This window comes from Peromyscus eremicus, chromosome 7 (assembly GCF_949786415.1).
Source record: "Peromyscus eremicus chromosome 7, PerEre_H2_v1, whole genome shotgun sequence".
NCBI classification, from domain to species: domain Eukaryota; kingdom Metazoa; phylum Chordata; class Mammalia; order Rodentia; family Cricetidae; genus Peromyscus; species Peromyscus eremicus.
In genome coordinates, this window is record NC_081422.1 from 100,549,270 (window position 1) to 100,572,257 (window position 22,988).

A 22,988-nucleotide genomic window follows, 5' to 3' on the forward strand; every position below is an offset into this window, starting at 1 on the left:
TTAGAGTCCCAGCAGTGCCAGCAGCAGCAGCAGCAGCAGCAAGGAGCTGAGAGCCACAGAAGATCAAAGGTGTATTCAACCTGTGTGTGTGTGTGTATACACTTGTACATGAGCATTTGGAGGCCAGAGGTCAACCTCACACATCATTCTTCTAGTGCTATACGTTTGGTTTTTGAGACAGTCTCTCTTTGACCCAGAACTCACCAATTAGTCTATGTTGTCCAGCCAGAGAGCCCCCAACTGTCCACCTTCTCCAGCTTCCCAGCCCCGGGATTCTAAAGGCACTCACCACACCTAGCCTTGTCACGTGGGTTTGGGGGATCAAATTCAGGTCACCATGCTTGCAAACAAGCTACCTTCCCAGCCCTTTGGACATCATGACAAACATTGTCACCTACATTGTCACATGTGAGATCTGTGCGATGAGTTAAAACACAGAACAAATCACGACCAAAAACAAAACAAAACAAAACAAAAAAACCTAACAAAAAAATTCAGCGGATGGTTTTGTGTCGGGCTGCATCACAGCTGTCCATGGGTCCATCAGTCTTTGGGCCACAGATTGAACACACCTATTAAGATGAACTCAGAATCCACCCCTTCCCACTTGCATCTAGAGGGTCATGCCAGGTCACTGTATAGACATCAATAGACACCTGGTGAGCTACCACCTGGCTACAGGCTGAGGCCTAGTCACATCTGATCAAGATGACTATGTACATATGTTTCTTTCTTCCTTTTTTTTTTTTTTTTTTTTTTTCAAGACAGGGTTTCTCTGTGCAGCCCCAGCTAGCCTAGAACTCACTCTATAGATCAGGCTGGCCTTGAACTCAGAGCTCTATATGCCTGCCTCTGCCTCATGAGCACTGCGGTTAAAGGCATGCGCCACCACTGCCCAGCTCTTTCTTTTTTTAAAGCCAGGCAGGGTCTCACTACATAGCCCTGGATAACCTGGAACTCTATGTAGACCAGGCTGGCCTGGGACCCACAGAGATCCACTTGCTTCTGCCTCCCAAGTGCTGGGATTAAAGGTGTGTGCTACCTTGCTCAGAATTTATTTTTTTTAATTTTAAATAAATTTGCATTTATTTCGTATGAATGGGGGGAGGGTGCGAGGGCCATGACTGGCTTGTGGAGGTCAGAGGACAAAGGAGTCAGTTCTCTCCTTTCACCATGCACGGTCCAGAGACTAAACTCAGTTGTTGTTGTTGTTTTTTTTTTTTGAGATGTAAGTCAGTTCCAGGAAAGAAGCTGCACCTCCCACTGAGCCTTCTGAGAGGCTAATTAAAACGTCAGTCATGGTGTGGAGGTTGGACTGTTGCGGGCCCAAAAACTAATTACAATTTATCTTGGGCTACAATTCTAATAAATTATAACTTACCTTAGCCTTCTGACTGGCCATTCCTTACCTGTCTCTCTGTCTAACCGAACAGATAAATGTGTTCATTTAACAAAAACATAGATTTTTTTTCCCCCACCAACCAAAAGGCTAAGAATGTTATCAGATAGCAACTGAGGTCTATAGTTGAGGTTCACCCGCCCTCTACTTTGCTTGAACCCATCTACTTAATGTTTCGACCAGTGTATTTGAAAGGTGCCCCGACTTGCAGTGTTTTTGTGGGATTTTTGTTGTTGTTGTTGTTGTTGTTGTTGTTGTTTTCCCTGAGACAGGGTTTCTCTGTGTAGCCCTGGCTGCCCTGGAATTCACTCTGTAGACCAGGCTAGTCTCCAACTCACAGAGATCTGTTGGGAGTTCCTGCAGAGCTGCAGCTGGTTTGATTCTGGAGTGTTATAACGCACCTAGCTTTGATCTGTCTTTTGTGATTGTTACCTTTTGTCTCCAGTACCTTCTATGTGAATCTTGTCTAAAGGTGCAAAGCCTATGCAAAGCTTGGTTGGGGAACAAGCCGGGGAAACTGTGATAGTCCTTAACTGGCAATTTGCATTTGGCATTGTCCCTTTGGGGAGCTTAGATAAGAGGTTTTGGGATACAAAATTAACTTGCTAAAGGTGTAAATTGGAGAACAATAAGAAAAGCCCTTTGCTAAGCTACAAGTGAGTCAGTCCGGAGAGACTGATCCCCCTGCCCCTGGAAAGGCAAAAGATTTCTTCCTTAAGGTGTGTGAACCCACACTCAATACACACCAGAGATCCACCTGCCTCTGCCTCCCAAGTGCTGGGATTAAAGGTGTGGGCCATTATGCCTGGTTTCTACTTGTGATTTTCTCTGTTCTGTTACTATAAGAACGTCATCAAACTGCTACCACTTTGGAACATGGAGTTTGAAGTAACCTAAATCTGTGTTCCCAGACCATGGTCACTGGCATTTGGCTCCAGAATAAACTCTCTAATCCTCTTCAAGTCCAGAGTTGTGTTTTTGTGTCAACAGAGACAAGGGCCTTAACCAGATGGGTCTTCTAACTGCCCCTAAACGTTTTTACTGTGTTTATGTATTTGTTTATTGTGGGAGCCTTACCCACTGGACTGTCTCATTGCCTTCCTTCCTTCCTTCCTTCCTTCCTTCCTTCCTTCCTTCCTTCCTTCCTTCCTTTCTCCCTCCCTCCCCCCCCCTCTCTCTCTTTCTTTCTTTTTTTCCTTCCTGTCTGTGTTTTTCAGACAGGATCTCACTACATAGCCCTGGCTGTACTAGAACTCACTCTGTAGACCAGACTGGCCTCTAACTCACAGAGATCCCCTGCCTCTGCTTCCTGAGTCCTGGGATTAAAGGTGTAGACCATCACTCCCAGATCTGTGTTTCTAATTTTTTAGGTACAGTGTAGTCTTCAGAACACAGTTGGTGTTGGTGGATAGGGTCTGTACTCAACATGTCCATTGAGCTTGTGGGTAGTGTTGTACCTGGAAGCTTCAGGAACCCGATCCTGAGATTGCTGTTTTCAGCACCACACCCAAACACAGCCTCTGAGAAGCAGCAGAGAACACACAGCCTCCTAGAGCTGGGGTCTGGAGGGGTGGAGGAGAACTGAGCTGGTTTGGCAGGCTCAGGCCAGCAGCCACTCAGGGCCTCCTACTTGGGGGTGGGGGAGAGTGTTGGAGCTAGCCACAGACGAACTGCTGATTTTGCAACCTATTTGTCAGCTGCTCTGTTCCTCTCCCGGGCATCTCCAGGCACAGCCATGAAGGAAGAAGTACAGGCCATCTTCCTCTTTTACGTGTGTGTGTGTGTGTGTGTGTGTGTGTGTGTGTGTGTGTGTGTTACTGGTGTCTGAACTCAAGGCCTTGTAGATGTTGGTACTTTACCATTGAGCTACAACTTCTTTCTGACTCAAGCATAGGGCCTTCTGACGTGATGTCCCCTCTTATCTAACTCAGATGAAAGACAGGACAGTCCCTGACCTACGGAGTCCCATGCAGGCTCTGTCCTGGGTGGCCTGAGGAAAAAGAAAACAAAACAAGAGCTTTCCTCTGCAGCCTGAAAGCCTGGGAAAGTCCCTGTTGAGTGACTCTGATTGTTTCAACCACAGCCCGAAGCAAAAGTAGGAAGCAGGCTCCGGCCTAGGGCCAATGTCCCAGGACAGCAAGGCTGCTCTCCGGCAGTTCCGGGTAGAATGTGTGGCTACTCAATTGCCCACTCACCTCACAGGAAGCTTTGAGCAGTCTGTGAGACTGGAGGGGGCAGAGCTCCACCAAGTGAGGTTAGGTGGGACCAACTCTGCTGCACTGTGGTGAAAAGCAGAGTTTCCGGATGGCTTCTGGCTCTCTCCTCCACACTGTTATTGGCTCAGCCACATCAGGAAAAGAGTTAGGACGCTGGTCAGGTTACCAGGGACTGCATTCTAGCCGTTTGGGTTGTCTTGGGCAGGCAACCGTCCTATTGGAAGTTTCAGTTTGCTCATCTCTGAAGAGATTGGCCAGAGCTATTGTGTTGATGACATGTATAAAGGCCTCAGCTGTCATTGTTGGGAATGGGGATTGATGCTTGGAACCATCAACTGATAGGGCTCCGGCATTTCTCTTTCCTCCCAGAGAATGACACTCTTGGCCAGGAGTCCCTGCCCAGGTCGCTGACAAGGTCTGAAGGTGGGCATTGGAGGTATGGGAAGTTCTCTGTGAGAGAATCTGTGGGCCTTTGCGTTGCCTCCTCATGTTGGGGAGCAGTGAGGACCAAACAAGTTGAACTACAGGCACAAGACAGGAAAGGCTGACAGGAGGAAAAGGTCAGCCTGAGGAAAGTCTGCATACTAGGAGTTTTTATACACGCTTGTATGTTGTGTATGTGGGCATGTGTGAGTATACATGGGGGTGTGCACAGAAGCTAGTGGACAACCCCAGGTGTTGTCTTCAGGAATGCTGTTGGCCTCCTTTGAATCAGAGTCTCTTCTTGGCCTGAAGCTCACCACTTAAGCTAGACTGACTGGCCAGTGAGCCTCATGGGTCCTCCTGTCTCTGCTTCCGCAGCACTGGGATTCTGGGAATGCACCACCAAGAGTGGCCTTTTTAAGTGGGTCAGGGGTCAAGTCATGGCCTCATGCTCACAAGACATGTATTTTACTGAGCTTGGTCTACTGAGATTTTAACAAACAACTCACTTTGTGTCCTAAGCATCTAAACATCCTTGCCAACAAAACTTTCACGGCATCATACAGTTTCACATTAGATTGGCTTAGAAAAGCTATTAATTGTCAATTTTAAACAGTCACGTGTCCCATCTGCTACTTGCAGACTGTTCCATCCTGTGTTTTCATAACCTCAAGAAACAGGAAGGGAAAACAGACCCACAGACCTTGTTAACCCTGCTGGCTCCATCTTTTGAAGGAAGAGCGGGTCCTCCCAAGCATTCAGACACTCCGCCTGCCACAGACAAACAATTCCACTTGAAGGAAAGGTGGTGGCGGGCTTTCTAGGCGTGTGAACGTGAGGGACAATGGGTAGCTCTGGAAGCTGGTGAGGCAGCAAAGCCGGGAAGTCAGGAAGGAAATATATTGTGGTTCTGAGGTGATGTGACTTCTCTCATACCCAGTGGTCTGTCTGGGTATGACGCCTTTATCTGATGGGACCATGCCACAGCCAAGCTCCGCACGATGCGCTCAAACAAAGGATGTGACCTGTGGGTCTCAGCATAACCCTGCCCAGTGAGAACATGCAGGTGTCCCGTCTACAGCTGTGAGACAGACAGGATTTTCATCTCCAGATGCCTGGCCTTTCCTCCGCTCACTTGTTCTGTCTACGTGATTGGGACGTCACTAGGGCTCCTTTTCATTCAATCAATACATATTTTCTCAGCACCTACTGAATATTGGGCTCTGTGCTGGACTTGGAGGGGACAGAATGGAGAAGACAAGTGCCGTGGGATGTTCTGTATGGCAAATGTGTTGCTAATTAGTTAATAAATAAAACACTGATTGGCCATTGGCTAGGCAGGAAGTGTAGGCGGGACAAGGAGGAGAATAAAGCTGGGAAGTGGAAGACTGAGTCAGAGAGACACTGCCAGCCGCCACGATGACAAACAGCATGTGAAGATGCCGGTAAGCCACGAGCCATGTGGCAAGGTATAGATTAATGGAAATGGATTAATTGAAGCTGTAAGAACAGTTAGCAAGAAGCCTGCCACAGCCATACAGTTTGTAAGCAATATAAGTCTCTGTGTTTACTTGGTCGGGTCTGAGGCTGTGGGACTGGCAGGTGAGAGAGATTTGCCCTGACTGTGGGCCAGGCAGGAAAACTTAAGCAACAGACAAGACACCTGTCCTCAAAGCAATATTACAGCCAGGTGGTGGTGACACACACCTTTAATCCCAGCACTCAGGAGACAGAGGCAGGCGGATCTCAGAGCTCTAGGTCAGCCTGGTCGACCGAGAGAGTTCCAGGACAGCCAGAGCTTTACACAGAAGCCCTATCTCGGGGGTGGGGGTGAGGAAAGGAATATTACAACAGGGAGAGAGCAACCATGTGTGGAGACAAGGGTGTTGAAGGGCACCAAGGCAGGAGGCCAAGAAAAGTGTGGAGGTTCCAGAGGCTACTTACAGGACTGTTCTCTGAGTCAAATGGCTGCCATCTGCAGGAATTGAGCTGGACCTGCTGGCCGGAGAGCATTAGAGCTGGGCTTGTTGACTCTTCGAAAAGGGTGTAGGGGGTCTCAATAGGACCCTTACCCAAGAATCCAGCCACCCCTTCTGTGGTGGTTTGAATGTAATTGGCCCCCATAAGCTCATAGGGAGTGGCACTATTAGGAGGTGTGGCTTTGTTGGAGTAGGTATGGCCTTGTTGGAAGAAGTGTGTCACTGTGGAGATGAGCTTTGAGGTCTCATATGTGCTCAAGCCACGCCATGTCTCAGTTCACTTCCTGATGCCTGTGGATCAAGATGTAGGAGTCTCAGAGGCTGGAGAGATGGCTCAGTGGTTAAGATGCTCTTCCAGAGGAGCTGGGTTAAATTCCCATCACCTACATGGCAGCTCACAACTGTCTCTAACTCCAAGATCTGACACCCTCACACGGACATACATGCAGGCAAAAGACCAATGCAAATGAAATAAAAGTAAATAATTTTTTTTAAAAAGGTTTAAAAAAAAAGATGTAGGATTCTCAGCTCCTCCTCCAGCACCATGTCTGCCTGCATGCCACCATGTTACCTACCATGATGATAATGGACTAAACCTCTGAACTGTAAGCCACCCCAGTTAAATGTTTTCCTTTATAAGAGTTGCCATGGTCATGGCGTTTCTTCACAGAAATAGAAATCCTAATTAAGACACCTCCTAACTTGTTGTATGTAATTCTGCCCTAATGGCACATGGCCTGGGGGTCTTTGGGAAGGGCTGAAGGATAGAGGTGAAGAAGGATGAGGGGAGGGGGCTCCATCTTCACAGGCCTGGAACAGTCATCCTAGCTGGGTGTAGTCCTCCCAGTGTGGCTGGCCATAAACTTTCATCCATTGCTGTGGTGGTTTGAAAGAAAATGGCCTCCAAAGGGAGTGGCACTATTAGGAGGTGTGGCCTTGTTGGAGGAAGTGTGTCACTGTAGGGGCGGGCTCTGAGGTCTCTTTTACTCAAGCTTCCCTCAGTGTGACTGTCAGTCGACTTCCTGCTGCTGCCTTCTGGTCAAGATTGAGCACTCTCCGCTCCAGCACCATGTCTGCCTGCACGCCCTCATGCTCCCGTCATGATAATGGACTGAACCTCTGGAACTGTGAGTCACCTCAGTTAAATGTTTTCTTTATAAGAGTTGACGTGGTCATGGTGTCTCTTCACAGCAATAAAAACCTTAACTAAGACAATTGCCCTGTAAGGAAGTCTGATGAACTCATTATTTCCCCATAGTGAATTCTGGTGAACACACACCTTGGTTTGTCATTGGGACTGTAGGAGGAGGGGTTGGATGCTGTTTACATTTCTCCAAGGGAAGGAATTTTAGCAACAGAGGGGGTGCCTGGGCTAGCATGCCTGGGAAGGTGTCCTTAGGATTTTTTTTCAAGATTTATTTAATTTATGTATATGAGTGCTCTATCTGCATGTATGAATTTATGCCAGAAGATGGCATCAGATTCTACTAGAGATGGTTGTGAGCCACCATGTGGTTGCTGGGAATTGAACTCAGGGGCTCTAGAAGAGCAGCTGATGCTCTTAAATGCTGAGCCATCTCTCCAGACCTGATTTTTTTTTTTTTTTTAATTTGAGACAGGGTTTCTCTGTGTAGTCCTGGCTGTCCTGGAACTCACTCTGTAGACCAGGCTGCCCTCGAACTCACAGAGAACTGCCTGCCCTGCCTCTAAGTACTGGGATCAAAGGCGTGTGCCACTACACCCTGCATGAAAGCCTTGTCTTGAATCAAGAGTGACTCTACTATGACCCAGAGCAGGAAAGTCTAAGCAAAGAAAAGACCTAGAGTGGAGAGAACTTGGCCACAGAAGTGAAACCCAGCTACAAGCAGAGTGAACAAGCAAGGGTGGGATGATTAGCGGGGCGCGTTTGTCAGGAACCCAATCCATGCACAGGAGTCTAGGACTTTCACCACAATTAGAAGACTCGGGAGGTTTCTGTATGAGAGGAACATGGTTTTTTTGGGGACAGGTTGGGTTTGAACTTGCTATGCAGCTGCTCTACCTCCTCAGTGTTGGGATCATAGGAACGTGACACTGGTGATGCCCGATTTATGGGATGTTGGTGATCAAATCCAGGGGCTTTGTGTACACTAGGAAAGCACTCTGCCAACTGAGCTTCATTCACAGCCTGGGTCTGTGTTTTTATAAGACCTCTCCGACTGCTTTTGGGGCGGAGGCCAAGGAGGATGAGGGCAGTAGTGGCCTGGCCTAAGATGTGTTTTGCTGCTGTTATGTAAGAGAACATAGTTGACTCCAGATGAGACACTGGATCATCTGAGCCAATGATGTGAGGACCATGTGCAGAAGGAGGTGTGGGGGTGCGGGGGCAGGGTGCTTTCTACACCCTGCGAGGTGGAGCACTGAGTGAAGCAGGACCATCTACAGTCATAGGAGCACCCAGCTGAGGGGGAGCACCACTGAGAGCAGTGAATGGCACAGCTTAGACTTGGATGGGAAAGCTGTAAAAAACCCGAGGCCAACCACTCGACACCACTGAGGGATCTAACGAGAGGCAGCAGAGCCAGTGGCTGGGGTTGGCAAGACGGGCAGTATGTGGCAAGCAGAAAGCAACCCCCACAGGGAACAGGGGTGGCAGGGGCTGTGCAAAGAAGACAGGACAAAGACGGTTGCAGCTGTGGGGGGGTCGAGCCTGGGTGACGTGGCTATTGCTCAGAGGTGAGGCCTGCTGCAGGTCTGTGGGATAAGGGGTCAGCAGAGGGGGAGAAACCTATGACAAGACAGGGGGCTTCAGAATGTGCAGGAAGCAGCAAGACCCAAACCCAAATGCAGAGGGTGGAGGAGGGGCACAAAGCCCCCCACATTCTCTGCAAAGGACACCACTAGGGGTCGGGGAGCTGGCAGGCTGCAAGACTCAGTAAGCACAGATGGGCCCTCCCTCAGGCTTGGCTTTCAGGGGAAGTGTGAGGTTGAGGCAGTGGCTGAGGGAAGCAGGAAGGACAGGGCTGTGACAGGGCTGTGGGAACACTGACCCCCTTCTAGGTCTGAGGCAGGAAGTTTCAAGGGAAACCGGCAGCAGGTGGTATCACTGCTTGCAGTTACTGGGGTGCCATCTGGTCTACCTCCAGGCTTAGGCCCGTGCTGGTCAGATCCGAGCAGAGCAGAAGGCCCTGCAGACATCAGTTTATACAGCTACAGAACAGGCCAGATGACAGTTATTTCTCCATTTAGTAGTCAGCAGCAGAAACACCTAGCACACAGGAATTTATTTTCTGGACTATGATTTTACTATAGATTAAGATTTAATATATAATTTATTTCACATATAAAGACAATTCTGGCTACTATTTGGATATGGTAATGGCCTGGGGTTAGGTGAGTAACTGGAGTCACAGTCAGGCCTGGGCAGACACCATCTTGCTCATGCCTGAGAAATAGGCTTTTTCTCTTTCACTCATCACTTCAAAGTGCAAGGGCCTCCTGCAGAAGTTGCATTCTGCTGACGAATGTGGCTTCAGTTCCAGCCCTACTCGCTTCCACGTGACCAGCAGCTTCTCTGTGGGAAAAGACAGTTTTTGAGCACCATAGGAACGTTCTGCTCAAAAGAATCCACACAGAAACCTGCACCCCAGTGTTCACAGCAGCCCCCTTCCTAAGACTTCAACAGTGGGAGCATTCGGTGTTCATGCACTGATGCGTACGTCAATGAGGCAAACCCACACACGGACCAATACAGGGCAATGACAAGAACAGAGCCAGCACTCACAAGAGTGAGAGAGGAGATCTGTGAGCTCGGGGCCAGCCCAGGCTGCAGACACAACTAGACTCTGTCTTAGAAATAAGTAAGTATATAAACTAAGCAGTACTGATTAATGCTACAACATGAACAAAACTCTAAACACTGGCTACTGGCTGTGGGCAGTCAGCCTAAAGGACCATGTATCATTCACACGGTCCCACTTACACCCAATGTCCAGAGAGAAGGAGCAGCCAGGGGTGGGCGAGACTGGGTAGAAGGGAAGCAAATGCTAGTGAGTGTGTAGCTTCATCCTTGAGTGATGAAAATGTTCTAGAGGCAAAGGTAAAGGCTTCTCCACACTGTGAATGTATCTAAAAACCTTTAATACTGTATTTTAAGAAGGTAAAATTTAAGCTGGGCGGTGGTGGCACACGCCTTTAATCCCAGCACTGGGAGACAGAGGCAGGCGGATCTCTGTGAGTTCGAGGCTAGCCTGGTCTACAAAGTGAGTTCCAGGAAAGGCACAAAGCTACACAGAGAAACCCTGTCTCAGAAAAAAAAAAAAAAAAAGAAGGTAAAATTTACGATTTACGGTATGTGAATTAATCTCAATGACACAGTTCTAAGACTAAAAACAGAAAACACAACCCAGAGTTGGGTCTTTCTTCACAAACCAGCTTTAGGAAGCTGCTGCAATGTCGGGTACACTAACCTGAGTACCTCAGGGGTCTGGGGGAGCGGTTCTCAGAGGTGGAATGCCTGCTCAGCACGCCAAGACCCTGAGTTCAACCCCAGCACCAAAACCATACAAAAGTCCTCTGAGCATCTTGAACAGAAAGTCTGTCCTTGGAAGTTACGCCGACTTGGGAGGCAATGATAACCTAGAGCTAAAAGCCCCTTCAGTCTCCACCTTTGGAGTGGACAAGGTGGGTGGGGAGCAGCCCAGAGCCACCAGAATGAGTTAGTTCAAGGACCTGATGTCAGGAAGGGGAGAGTGCAAAGAAATATGAGCTGGATTCTAGAGGCCAGGGCAGACTTGTGCTGTCAGAGGCCTCTAGTCCCCTCAACAGCCACACCCCTGCATCCACATGATGGAGAGAGGGCATGCGGGGCGGGGCAGGCTTCCTAAGAGCTTCCCAACGGATCGTGCACACTGTCAAGTGAGTCACTACTGTCTAATTTTAGAGTTGTGTCATGTGCCAGCTGAGGACATGCTTAGCTACTCGGGACAGGAAGAAACCAATGTGCGCCTGAAGCACTGGGATAAATACTGCCAGGGCCTTGTGCAGGCTTCACGCGGCTCACTAGAGGTGCGGTACAGTGAGGTGAGAGATTCCCCTGAAGCCCTGCACCGACGACTCACCGAGGAAGAAGTTCATCATCTGCGGTGTGTGGTGCGGGGTGGGGGCAATCCGCAGGAGCTCCTCCCCACGTGGCACCGTTGGGTAGTTGATGGCTTGGACGTAGATGTTATGCCTGCTCATCAGTTCGTCACAGATTTCTGTGTTTTTAGCAGCATCGGCGACCTAAGTTCCATCACAGCAAGAGCAGGGTCAGAGTGAGACGTGCTAATACGGCAGAGACAGTCAAGACATGTGTCCAGGAATGAGGCTTAGGCTCAGGGCCAGACTGAAGTTGGGTGTGCAAGCCTAGGGGAGACAGGCAGCCCCACCTGCACACCTGTAATTAAGGGAGCTGGCATCTGCAGGGTGGACCTCAACACTGAAATGTCACATGCCTGTCCTCTCAGGCCATGCATGGTCAAGGAGGGGCTTTTTTTTTTTTTTCTTCAAGCAAATCCTGTTCCCAGGAGGGACTGCCCTGCTCTGGTTATACTAGCTGTTTTCTTACATTAACAGTGACATCAACAGAGAGATGATTTGTAGAGAGGAATGCAAGATCTACTTTGAAATTCACTAAGAGGAAAGTCACACTTCAAAGCTGCCCTGCTTAGGCTTCTAAAGCTTTCCAGACGCACGTTCTGTGTCTACCCCATTAAGGTTAGTGCTCTGGAGAGGGAAGCTGTGCTCTTCTAGCCTGCTGAAGACAGACATGGCAGAGGGCCACTGGCTGTGGTCCCAGCCCTAGCAATCACCCTGCCCAGGCCCAACTTCAGGAAGTTGGAACCAGAACTGTCACGTTATGTGGAGTCCAATCACAGACAGGCCATTACCCGCACAGGGATGATATGGCTGGGGCAGTGGATGACCGGGAGGCCAGCGTCCATTAGCATCTGTCTCATAAGCTTGACATTGCGCTGGTGCTGGCGGCGAAGGGCACGGCCCTCAGCACTCTTCAGGATCCGAACAGACTCCAGGGCTCCAGCCAGCAGCATGGGAGGCAGGGAGGTGGTAAAAATAAAGCCAGCAGCATAGGAGCGCACGGTGTCAATCAGCAAACTTGTGCTGGCGATGTACCCTCCGACACAGCCGAACGCCTTCCCTGGAAGGAGGAGCTCTGTTAGGCTGGCAACAGCAGTAGGTACACCGAGGCACCAGGGAGCCTCCAGGCACTGACTGGGCCAGCAGTCACCCGGCTAAAGCATCTGCTGCAGTACCGAGACCTTACATGCTACTCAAGCAAATGGGAGACTCTTGACAATCAGCATTTGCTGGATAAATACAAATACTCAGACCTGTTAGGGCTGACTCAGGGCCAGGCTTATTTTTCAATTCTGGCCAATGCCCTTGTATAATCTGTATCTCAAATTTCAGGATTAAGAACCCCAGAGGGTTCTCAGGAGCCTTAACTCTCTGTTCCGAAGTGAACATTTTTGCTGAACCACAAGAGGATTAAGTAGGTTCAAACTCCTATAGTGGAAAATTTCTCCACCTAGCACTTTCCACCTCACTGTACCATACCTCCAACAGGCCTACACCACAAACTGGGATTGGGCACTTGAATAGGTGGCTTTCCTCTGGCATCTCCAGGTCTGGGGGATGCTCTCACTCCCTTGACAGGCCTGGAGGATGCTGGGTTTTGCTTGCTGGTCCTTGACTAAGTAAGTGTAGGCTTTAACTTGGCATTCACTGACTGCTACGTGGGTTTCTCACTGCCCTTAACAAATTTGGAATGTTTAAGGAAAAAGAAAAAAAAAAAACACACAAAAAAATCCTCTCAAATTTCTACAGCCTCTCAATGGTTCTCACAGGCAAAGGCAACATCTGTAGTAATGATCTATAAACAATTCATTTGTCTTCTCTACAGGAATCCTGATGTGGAGCCTATTGCTATTTCCATCATATCCATGGGGAAAGAACAACAGGTATGGAAAGGTCAGCTCCTAAACCAAGGTCACACACAGCTAGGGAGCTCCACAGCCAGGACTGCAGGCCAGACTTCAGGGTGCCAGCATGAAGAGAGGACTGGCTGGGACAGCTGGACTGCTCACTCCCTGTGCTAGGCACAGAGCAGAGCATTTCCCACACCTCAGAGAAAAGCATGGGAGCGCTCTCTTCTTTTGAATTCAGCAGCACAGAATGAAGGCTTTTGTCACAGCATGTAGTGAGAACCACAAGTATGGCTGGAATGAGCTCAGATGGCAAGAAATGTAATTTCTGTCATAGTTAGCTGTGGGAGTCTGTGGCCCTCCATGTCCCCAGGGCTGCTTTGAAGCTGCACTAGCATTCACCAGGATGAGAAAATTCACTGCAAGATGGAAATGGTAGCACCCCTGCAAACCCAGCACCCGAGAACCAGAAACAGGAGGGCTGCCCTGAGGCCAGCCTGGGCTATAGACTGAGACCCTGTCCATGACAACAAAATTCACCCCAAAGAGAAACAGTCCAGGCTTTACATGTTACCACCCTGCTTCCTATCCCAGTGCCAGTTAGACCATCCAGGCATTGGCCTTGCTATATATCCTAAGTTCAGTGTAAAAGGGCCAAATTTACAAAGCACACATACCAAGTGTCCCAGAAATGATGTCCATTTTTGCCATGACTCCATCCCGATCACCAATCCCTCCACCTCGAGCCCCATACAGTCCCACCGCATGGACCTCATCCACAAACGTGATTGCTCCAAACTCATGGGCCACATCACACAGCTCTTCCAGTGGGCATACTGCTCCTAATGAGTCAAGGAAAATGTTAGGAATCATGGTTAGAGCCAAAGCAAAGCACTTACATTCTTTTTTTTGTTTTTTTGAGACAGGGTTTCTCTGTGTAGCTCTGGCTGCCCTGGAACTTGATCTGTAGACCAGGCTGGCTTTGAATTCAGCTCCATCTGTCTCTGCCTCCCGAGTGCTGGGATTAAAGGTGTGCGCCACCACCGTGCAGCAAACCTTACATTCTGTGGGGTCATTTTTAGTACTGGAGGGAAAATGAGCTTCCCCCAGTTCTCGTTTGCCTTGAGGTCATAGAGTCTAGCAACAGCCAGAGCAGAAAACCCAGTTACCCCATCCATATAATGTCTTCCAATTACAGAATCCCAGCAGAGAAAAATGCAAAACCCAAAGGAAACATCATATTTTTGTTTGTTTCTGGAGTGAAGTGCAGGACCTTATACACAGTTAAGCAGAAACTTGATAACCAGCTATATATCCCCAGGGCCCACACACCATACTTTTGAAACAGTTCAAGTCTGGTTCTGCATCTCAGGCTTCAGGTTAGTCTTTGTGTAGACTTACCGTCCATTGAATGAACAGTTTCAAATGCTACAATCTTGGGGACTGAGGGATCAGATCTTTGCAGCAGCTCTCTGAGATGATTGACATCATTGTGGCGGAAGATATACTTTGGCACTCGACTGTTGCGAATCCCTTGGATCATGGAGGCATGGTTTCCAGAATCAGAGTAAATTTCACAGCCTGACATGAGAAAAATGCTACTTAGTGGCAGAGGCAACATCCTGGACAGATACAACAGACCTTTTCCTGCTGACAATGCCCTGAAAATGTTCACTGTGGAAAGCACCGGGAGCCAGTGTTTGTCCTGACACAGAACTAGCTACGGCTTCTCTTCTGGGGAAATGCAGAGGCAGAGATCCCCATGGCTGCTAGGATGGAGTTCAGCAGCTAAGCACAAGATTCACATGAACTGACACTCTGGGCTCCATCCCAGCACCATGAAACACAAAACACAAAAACTGTAGAGAACAATCCTTAAAGCCACAATGCCATATACTCAGAAGCCCAGCATTCTGAGGTAGGAGAACTAAGAGTTTGAGGGCAGCCTGGGTTATACAGTGAGACTATGTCCAAAAACAAAAACTGTCTCAAAAAAAAAAAAAAAAAAAAAAAAAAAAAAAATATATATATATATATATATATATATATATATGAACCTCATTTCAAATTCAGTGAGGCTATGACTATGCAATGAAGCGTGTGCTAAAGGGACTTCCCAGAGTACAAAGGACACTTGAGTCAGGACCGTGTTTCGGTCATCACTGATCACGTTCTGCTGGAACCCTGAGCATGCAGTCAGCGACCTGTGCACTGATACAGGGCTGCCAGGCTGACCTGGAGTGGGCCTTCTGTGCAGCCAATGTTCTCGTCACCATGCAGAACCCTCAAATGTGCCAGGGCACTGCCACTGGGCTTCCTTACCTGGCATCATCTTAGCCAGGGTGAAGAGGGTGGAGTCGTTGGCTACAAAGCAGGAGGAAAACAAGAGTGCTGCATCTTTGCCATGGAGGTCGGCCAGTTCCTGCTCCAGGTCCACATGGAACTTGCTGGTGCCAGAAATATTCCTGGTTCCACCAGCTCCAGCCCCATGCTGTTTCACAGTCTCCCTGTTAAAAATAAAATACCAGTAACTCCAGGGTTCGGATCTCCAGAACTCATTCATTTATTTAAGATTTATTTGTTTATTATTTATTATTTTTATAGTGTTCTATCTGCATGTATGCCTGCAGGCCAGAAGAGGGCACCAGATCTCATTATAGATGGCTGTGAGACACCATGTCGTTGCTGGGAATTGAACTCAGGACCTCTGGAAGAACAGCCAGTGCTCTCAACCTCTGAGCCATCTCTCCAGCCCCAGAACTCATTTAAAATCCAGGGGGCTTACATTCCTACAACCCCAGCACTGGAGCAGAGTAACTTAAACTAAGGCTTCTTTTTTCTGAGAATAATCATTGCCCAGTAATACGTTAAGAGAAAGCCCACTCTAGAAGGCCGCAAAGCAGTTACACATTAGGACACATACACACTGTATGCTATTGCTCAACCTCACGTGGGACTCTCTGTAGCAAGCCTCTTGGATAATTTGATGAACAACTCTCTCTTTCTTCAGGATGGTCCCCCTGAAGGACAAGGATGAGACCTTCATCCTTTTTTTTTTTTTTTTTTTTGAGACAGGGTTTCTCTGTGTAGCTTTGCGCCTTTCCTGGAACTCACTTGGTAGACCAGGCTGGCCTCGAACTCACAGAGATCCGCCTGGCTCTGCCTCCCGAGTGCTGGGATTAAAGGCGTGCGCCACCACCGCCCAGCTGAGACCTTCATCCTTTTAAACACGTCCTATTGAAATAGCCTTATCCACATCTTCACAATAGTCTCTAAAAAAGTCAAAGGCTAAGAATATTGTGCCAGTGAGATGGTTCGTTCAGCAGGCAAAGGGGATTTGCTGTAAAGCCTGGTGAGCTGCGCTCGATCCCAGAACTCCTGTAAAGGTGGAAGGAGAGAGCTGTCTCTACAGAGAACGGTAGTGTATCACCGTGGCACACTTTCAGTGACTAAATAGTCTCCATAAAACGTCCAGCTGTATAAACCATCTAGTCTTCCCAATAATGCTAGTGGTGTCTGAAAGCTGACAAGGACTTACAGGACTGCCCCGCACACGCGCGGGTGGCGACTCATGCCCAGGTAGTCGTTACTGCACCAGACCGACACCTGCTTTTTGGTGACGAGGGAATCCGTGTAGTCATCCGCCATGGGGAAGATTTGTGCTCTCCGGTTCACAGTTTTAAAAACTCGGTAGGTATGGTCGTTTTTTTTCTCATCAATTTTCTTCTCAAAGAAACGATCATATTGAAAAGTGGCAACAGCTAAAATGGAAACCAATAAAAGACAGTATAGCCTTTTAAGAAGAATATCCGGGTTTGGGGAAGGAGAGACCTGAGTTCAAATCTCAGTTTGGCCATTTCATGGCACTAGGTTCAGGACTAGAATGATGTCCTAGTACGTGAACAAGACTGTACTTGTCACGTGTCGGGCACACTGTCCAGCACATAGGCGATGGGTAACAGAAGAGAAAGGCCAATGATCAGTGGCAGTCACTGCACTATGCCCAACAGTACTCAAGCAAGGGCCACAGGCCTCCAGGTCTCACCTCACTATGTAACTTCACATTTACTCTGATACACATTTAACTCACAAACAAGAAGACTCACATTTTGGCAAGTTATCCTGAAGAAGATGAGACACTCGTTCTGGCCTTTGCTTTCGCATGATGTCCTGGAAGTTCTTCAGAAGCTGGCTCGGGTCCTTTCCATCAGCTTTCATGTTGATCACATTGGGGGTCACTGAGCTTTGGGCAACCTCTATCGCAAAAGAGGCATAAAAGATAGACTTTAACTCTTAGTTCACAACACCCTCTAGACATACTGTCAAAAATAGCGTATGGGGGTGGGTGGACATAGCTGGAGACAGCTCATCAGTTAGAGGACCTGAGTTCAATTCCCAGCATCCATATGGCAGCTCACGGCTGTCTGTACTACAGTTATGGGATCTGATGCCCTCTTCTGACCTCCTTGAGAACTAGGCATATTTTGGTGCAGACATACATGTAGGCAAAACATTAAAATTAATTTTTTTAATAGCTTATTGTCTGGGCATCTTGGTACATGGCTTTAGTTCCAGCACTTAGGAAGCAGAGTCGGGCAGATCTCTGTAAATCTGAGGCCAGACTGTGCTACATAGTGAGACCCTGTCTCAAAACAAAATGAAAAACAAAAAGAATAGCCTATTGCTTACTTCATGAAAAAAAGCCAATCATAACCAAAGTTAGTTTTAACAGAGTATACAGAATGTCTCTTCCTTCAGTGTGGATGAGAGACCCTATCTTAAAAAAAAGAAAAAGAAAGGAAGGAAGACAGGCTGGCTCAGCAAAAGTTACTTTTTATCCAAGAAGTATCAGGAGGGAAGTAGGCTGTGTAGATCCAGGAGACATCCATCCAGTCAGCTGGGGAGCCTCAGGCTCTAATTCATGTCCGATAAAACTGGCTGGTAACTATGAAAACACAATAGCACTGAAGCCAGGTAGTGCACTCCTGGCATTTGGTCCTGGGCTTCTTTTTGGCTTTCTGAGATGAAGTCTTATTGTAGCCCAGACTGACCTTGAACTCAAGACCCTCCGGCCTCTAGTCTAGTGCTGGAGCTACAGGAGTGCACTACCTGGCTTCAGTGCTATTGTGTTTTCATAGTTACCAGCCAGTTTTATCGGACATGAATTAGAGCCTGAGGCTCCCCAGCTGACTGGATGGATGTCTCCTGGATCTACACAGCCTACTTCCCTCCTGATACTTCTTGGATAAAAAGTAACTTTTGCTGAGCCAGCCTGTCTTCCTTCCTTTCTTTTTCTTTTTTTTAAGATAGGGTCTCTCATCCAGGTGGTGGTGGTGGTGGCGGCGGCGGCGGCGGCAGCGGCGGCGGCGGCGGCGGCGGCGGCGGCGGCGGCGGCGGCGGATCCCAGCACTCGGGAGGCAGAGACAGGCGGATCTCTGTGAGTTCGAGGCCAGCCTGGGCTACAGAGCGAGTTCCAGGAAAGGCGCTAAGCTACACAGAGAAACCCTGTCTCAAACAAAACAAAACAAAACAAAAGAGACAGGGTCTCTCTATGCAGGCCTGGCTATCCTGGAACTGGCTATGTAGACCAGGCTGGCCTTAAACTCACATTGACCCTCCCGTCTCTGCCTCCCAGGTACTGGAATTAAAGGTGTGTGCCATGCTCAGCATGCTGAAGCCTTTAGAGGCTGTTGGGAGCTCAGATGAAGTTAAGGTTGCCTTTCCATGACTATCAGTAGGACACACAGCTTGGGAGTCCCAGGCTAGCACTTACTGCAGTAATACCAGTAATTCTACCTTCTATCCTACCAAAGGGGAGGAAGGACTAAAGAGACAAAGGAATGCTGGCATCTGTTCAAGTTTACAGGTTATTTCCAGAAAGTAAGCATGACGTGGGAAGCTGGTTACCTCCTACACCTCACCAGAAAGCAAGTCCCACATTTTGCAATACAGTCCTGACTGTCTAGCTTGAGGAGCTTCCTTCCCCTTTGTTACTAAAAGAGGAAGGTATTGCCATTATTCCTCTGCTGGCCTAGTAATAGCTCACATATAAACTGGAGGTCCCAGGAGCAAAATGGCAGGCTCCCTTTCCACTGGCCAGAGTTGTTTCTGGTACCTTTTCGCACAGCATGCATTTCCTGCACATCCTCCTGAAGCTCCAGGCTGGCCTTGCGGAAGACACTGCTGCCTGTCTGGCTCAGCTGTGCGGCCAGGAAAGGGCACTTGCTCCCAGAGCCCTGGCTTGTAGCGGGTGACAGGTGTCCAGACGGGAGCTGTGTGCCATCTGGAGTCTGCTGGGGTTCGTCAGGAGCTTGCTGGACTGTGGCTTTGGCAGTTTTCTCTTCTGCGGAAGGAAATGGAAAGAATGAGGCATCATACCAAGTCACTGAGTCTCGTCACCTCCAACTTTATACTCACTCCAGTCCATAACCCATGCTCAAGCTTACCTTTGCTAAACTCTGCTAATATCTGTTCTCACCTGCCTCACCATAAGGGAGGTCCTCTGAAGGGTTTGCTGGCCCATCCCAGTTACCTCTCAAACTCACAGGCGTTCTCCTTATAAATCCAATATCACTATTTTATACTTTCAGACAACCCAACATACTTTTTTCATTTATTAAGACAGGGTCTTGCTATGCAGGCCAGAGTGCTTGACTTGGCAATCCTCCTGCCTCAGCCTCCTAAGTGCTGGGATTATGTGTGTGCTTAGCCCCCAAAGCTCTTGACTTAGATCACTGTCAGTAATTTCTACCTCATGTACACTTAGCATATTTCAGGAGAGTAATGTTCTCTAAGGCACCTGGAAGCAGTCACACAGTTATTTTCTCTTTGTATTTTTTTAAAAGGATTTATTTATTTATTCGTTTATTATGTACACAGTGTTCTGTCTGCATGTATGCCTGCAGGCCAGAAGAGGGCACCAGATCTCATGATAGATGGTTGTGAGCCATCATGTGATTGCTGGGAATTGAACTCAGGACCTCTGGAAGAGCAGCCACTGCTCTTAACCTCTGAGCCATCTCTCCAGCCTTCCCTTGATATTTTCTAAATAGATTCCTAATAAAGCTCAATCCGTTTTAAAAATACTTCTGAAAAACAAACACAAACAAACAAATAGCTATCACTTAGACCTTCACATGGTCCCCTCGGGTTCCAACTCTTGGTGTGCCTGGAAAAGACCCAGGTCACCGTCACACAGCTCACCTACTTTCCTGGGGAAGATCATCAAGGAAAGCTGCTGACGTAACACAACTGACTGGCCCTGTGCTCTAGGTTACAGTCACTCCTCCATCCCTTGAGCAACATGCTCACCACCTTCCTTCTAGAAAAGTCTTCCTTCATCATTTTAGAATACCCCATGAGTCAGGGCTGCTCTTTCTACAACTTGGATGAGGTGTCTCAATACAGTTTCCATAACACTTTCTATAAAGGGAAGTCGAGAGATGTTATTTTGAAATTAACTTAATTTTATAAGTAATGCAGATCTGTTATGGAAAGTCTAGACAACGGAAGGGAAAATGAGCCTTCTAACTCAAAACATGGCCACTACTGACACTGTGAGAAAAGACAACTAACTCTGGACAGGCCCACTTACATAACAAGTGTTCCTTTCCTACAGGGTCACGCCCAAGGGAAGCCTGGGAGGGAAAGGCTCACGAGGATTAGGTGGACTCTGAAAAGCCCCTCTCCTGACAGAACCTGACCAAGACCATGCCGGTCTGCTCATTAAAACTTAGCTGTCTGGGTCGGATCGATGCATTACAATCACTAACACCAAGCTTCACTTACATAACGCACCTAGAGCAGTGAGGCTGAATAGACAGTAGAGTGGCAGCTGCCAGGCACTGGGGGAAGGAGTATGGGAGTTGATTTAGCTTGAGAAGACGAAGAATGTTCTGGAACTGGATGGTGGCAGAACAACATGAATGTATGTAATACTACAGAGTCACACACTTGAATGGTTAAAATGGACACTGTAGTGGTGTATGCTCATAATACCAACACTTAAAAGGCTGAGGCAGGAGGACTGCCACAAGTTGGAGGGACATCTGGGAAAAAATTAAAAGCTAAAATGGTTTATGTTATATGCATTCTACAAAAAATTTTTTTTTCTTTTTTTGCTCACAGAGATCCGCCTGGCTCTGCCTCCCGAGTGCTGGAATTAAAGGCGTGCGCCACCACCGCCCGGCATGAATAAATCTTTTAAAAAATAAAAACAAAACCCGACAGCAGTAGCTCAGGTCTGTGATGTCAGCACGGGGCAGGCAGAGGCAGGGTCATGATCTCTGTGGCCAGCCCAGGCTACGTAGTGAGTTCCAGGCTTGCCTATGATACAAAGTGAGACCCTGCCTCAAAATACTAAACAGATTTTAAAATCACTACTTTTCGAGTCAAAGGCCAAACCTTTATGGAGGAAAAGGTTGCTAGTGACTGCTGGTACCAGACAATGAGGAAACACTAGAACCCAGCAATCCAGAAATCTGTATTGTTTCACTTTTAAATCCTAAGCCTTGAGTCAGGGGGACAGTTACACAAGATGACCCCCACACACACACACAGTGCTGATCCCTCCCTCAGAGTGGCCCATACACCGAGGAGGTGCTCCTCACTGCTAACCCTACTTACTCTCATTGGCTGGAGGGGTTTCTTTGATCTGCTGGCAGTGTACCGCTGAAGTGGACAGGGTTCGAGGGGCTGGCTTGGCTCCAACTTCCATCATCTTGGGGCAGTTTTGAGCATAGAACAAGAGAGATTTTCCTGCCTTCTGCAGAAAGGCCTGAGGAACTCGAGATAAGAACGGGCATCGTCGAACCACAGTCTCCATGTCTGAAAAGGTGCTGGCTCCTGTAGAAGAACCCATGGTGAGTGATGTCAAGGGTGCCCCAGATATACATCTCGCTCAAAACAAAAACAAAAACAAAGAAACAAAACTAACGACACGGCACAGGATTCAGTGAAAGAGTGGTGGCCATACTCAACCCAGGTCACTTCATCCTCCACCTCTACGTAAAAGCACCCCCCACCCCCACCCCCGTCCCCGCTCAAAGCAACTTCACAAAGTAAATAGGGCCGATTAATAACCAAGGGGATGGGAGAGACGAAGGACAAAGCAGAATAGGTGTGGGAGTCCAGAGGCTCCTCGAAGGGTGCCCGATGTAGGTAAGACACCGTAGCACACATCCAGCGAGGCTCGGGAAGCTGTCACTGTCACCTATCCAGGTAGGGAGGGCCCCTGGGGATCCTACCAACCCGAGGAAGGGGGAAGAGTCTAGACCAGCCCTGAGTTCCCAAGACAAGGTCATGCCCCTACAGCTGGAACCCGGAAAGGGGGCAGAAAGCAGGGTAGGGTCGGGGCTGACTCGGACAGGGGCAGGGCTAGCCAGTCCAGAGAGTCGGGCTGCTGGAAGGAGGTCAGCGGTGAGTCAGAGGTTCCCCGGGGTCGCAAGCTCGAGAATGGCAAGGGTAGGAAGGAGATTCTGAAGCCGCCTGTCAAATGCCGAATGTCAGGAGGGGACGGAACGGGGCCTCTGGGGTAGCTTAAGAGGTGAAGAGGGCGGCGGTGGTGGACGCAGAGCCAAGGTGGGGGCCGGAGGGGGATGTGGCGTGTGGCCGCGGTGGCGGGGCGCGCCGGCCTCCCGCGACCACCGAGCGGGCTCTTACCTGCGCGGGCTCTCGACGGGGCAGCGACGGGCACTCGAGAGGAGGGCGCTAAGCAGACGGACCAATGCCCTTGCCCACTATAGCAGCCTAGGGACACAACCGCTTTGGCCCTAATATAGAGCCAGAGTGACCGCTGCGCATGCGCCGTGGGCGCGGCCTGTCGGGCGCATGCGCGCTGTCGGTCGGCAGGGCAGGCTGGCACGTCTCTCCTTGTGGGCTCTGCTCCAGCTGGTGGGCTGTGGCTTAGGCCTACGCTTCCAGGATCAGAAGGGCAAGGCGGTGGGCGGGCAAGTCCCTTTTTGGACCTGATCCTTCGGCCCTCTGTCATCTTCCACGAACAGCCCTG

At 48.8% G+C, this 22,988-nt stretch overlaps 1 protein-coding gene across 1 annotated transcript; it reads right to left on the minus strand.

Annotated features, from left to right (window-relative positions):
• Positions 1-9,297: 9,297 nt before the first annotated feature.
• Alas1 (5'-aminolevulinate synthase 1) lies at positions 9,298-22,778 on the minus strand. The gene is made up of 11 exons (XM_059267092.1): positions 22,643-22,778; positions 21,608-21,826; positions 19,098-19,325; positions 17,089-17,238; positions 16,521-16,743; positions 15,305-15,489; positions 14,384-14,563; positions 13,660-13,824; positions 11,927-12,195; positions 11,117-11,279; positions 9,298-9,570 (listed from the first exon to the last, which is right to left on the minus strand). The coding sequence occupies exons 2-11, from the start codon at positions 21,804-21,806 to the stop codon at positions 9,410-9,412; spliced, it is 1,923 nt and encodes a 640-aa protein (XP_059123075.1). The 5' UTR covers positions 21,807-21,826; positions 22,643-22,778; the 3' UTR covers positions 9,298-9,409.
• Positions 22,779-22,988: the final 210 nt, after the last annotated feature.

Bases quoted from the DNA above. Each gene is read 5' to 3' on its own strand.
- Alas1 (XM_059267092.1), bottom strand. From the start codon at position 21,806: ATGGAGACTGTGGTTCGACGATGCCCGTTCTTATCTCGAGTTCCTCAG. The intron at 17,239-19,097 runs GTACCAGAAACA...CTTTTGCGATAG, and splicing joins AATGCATGCTGTGCGAAAAG to AGGTTGCCCAAAGCTCAGTG. The intron at 14,564-15,304 runs GTAAGGAAGCCC...TTCTCATGTCAG, and splicing joins CCTGGCTAAGATGATGCCAG to GCTGTGAAATTTACTCTGAT.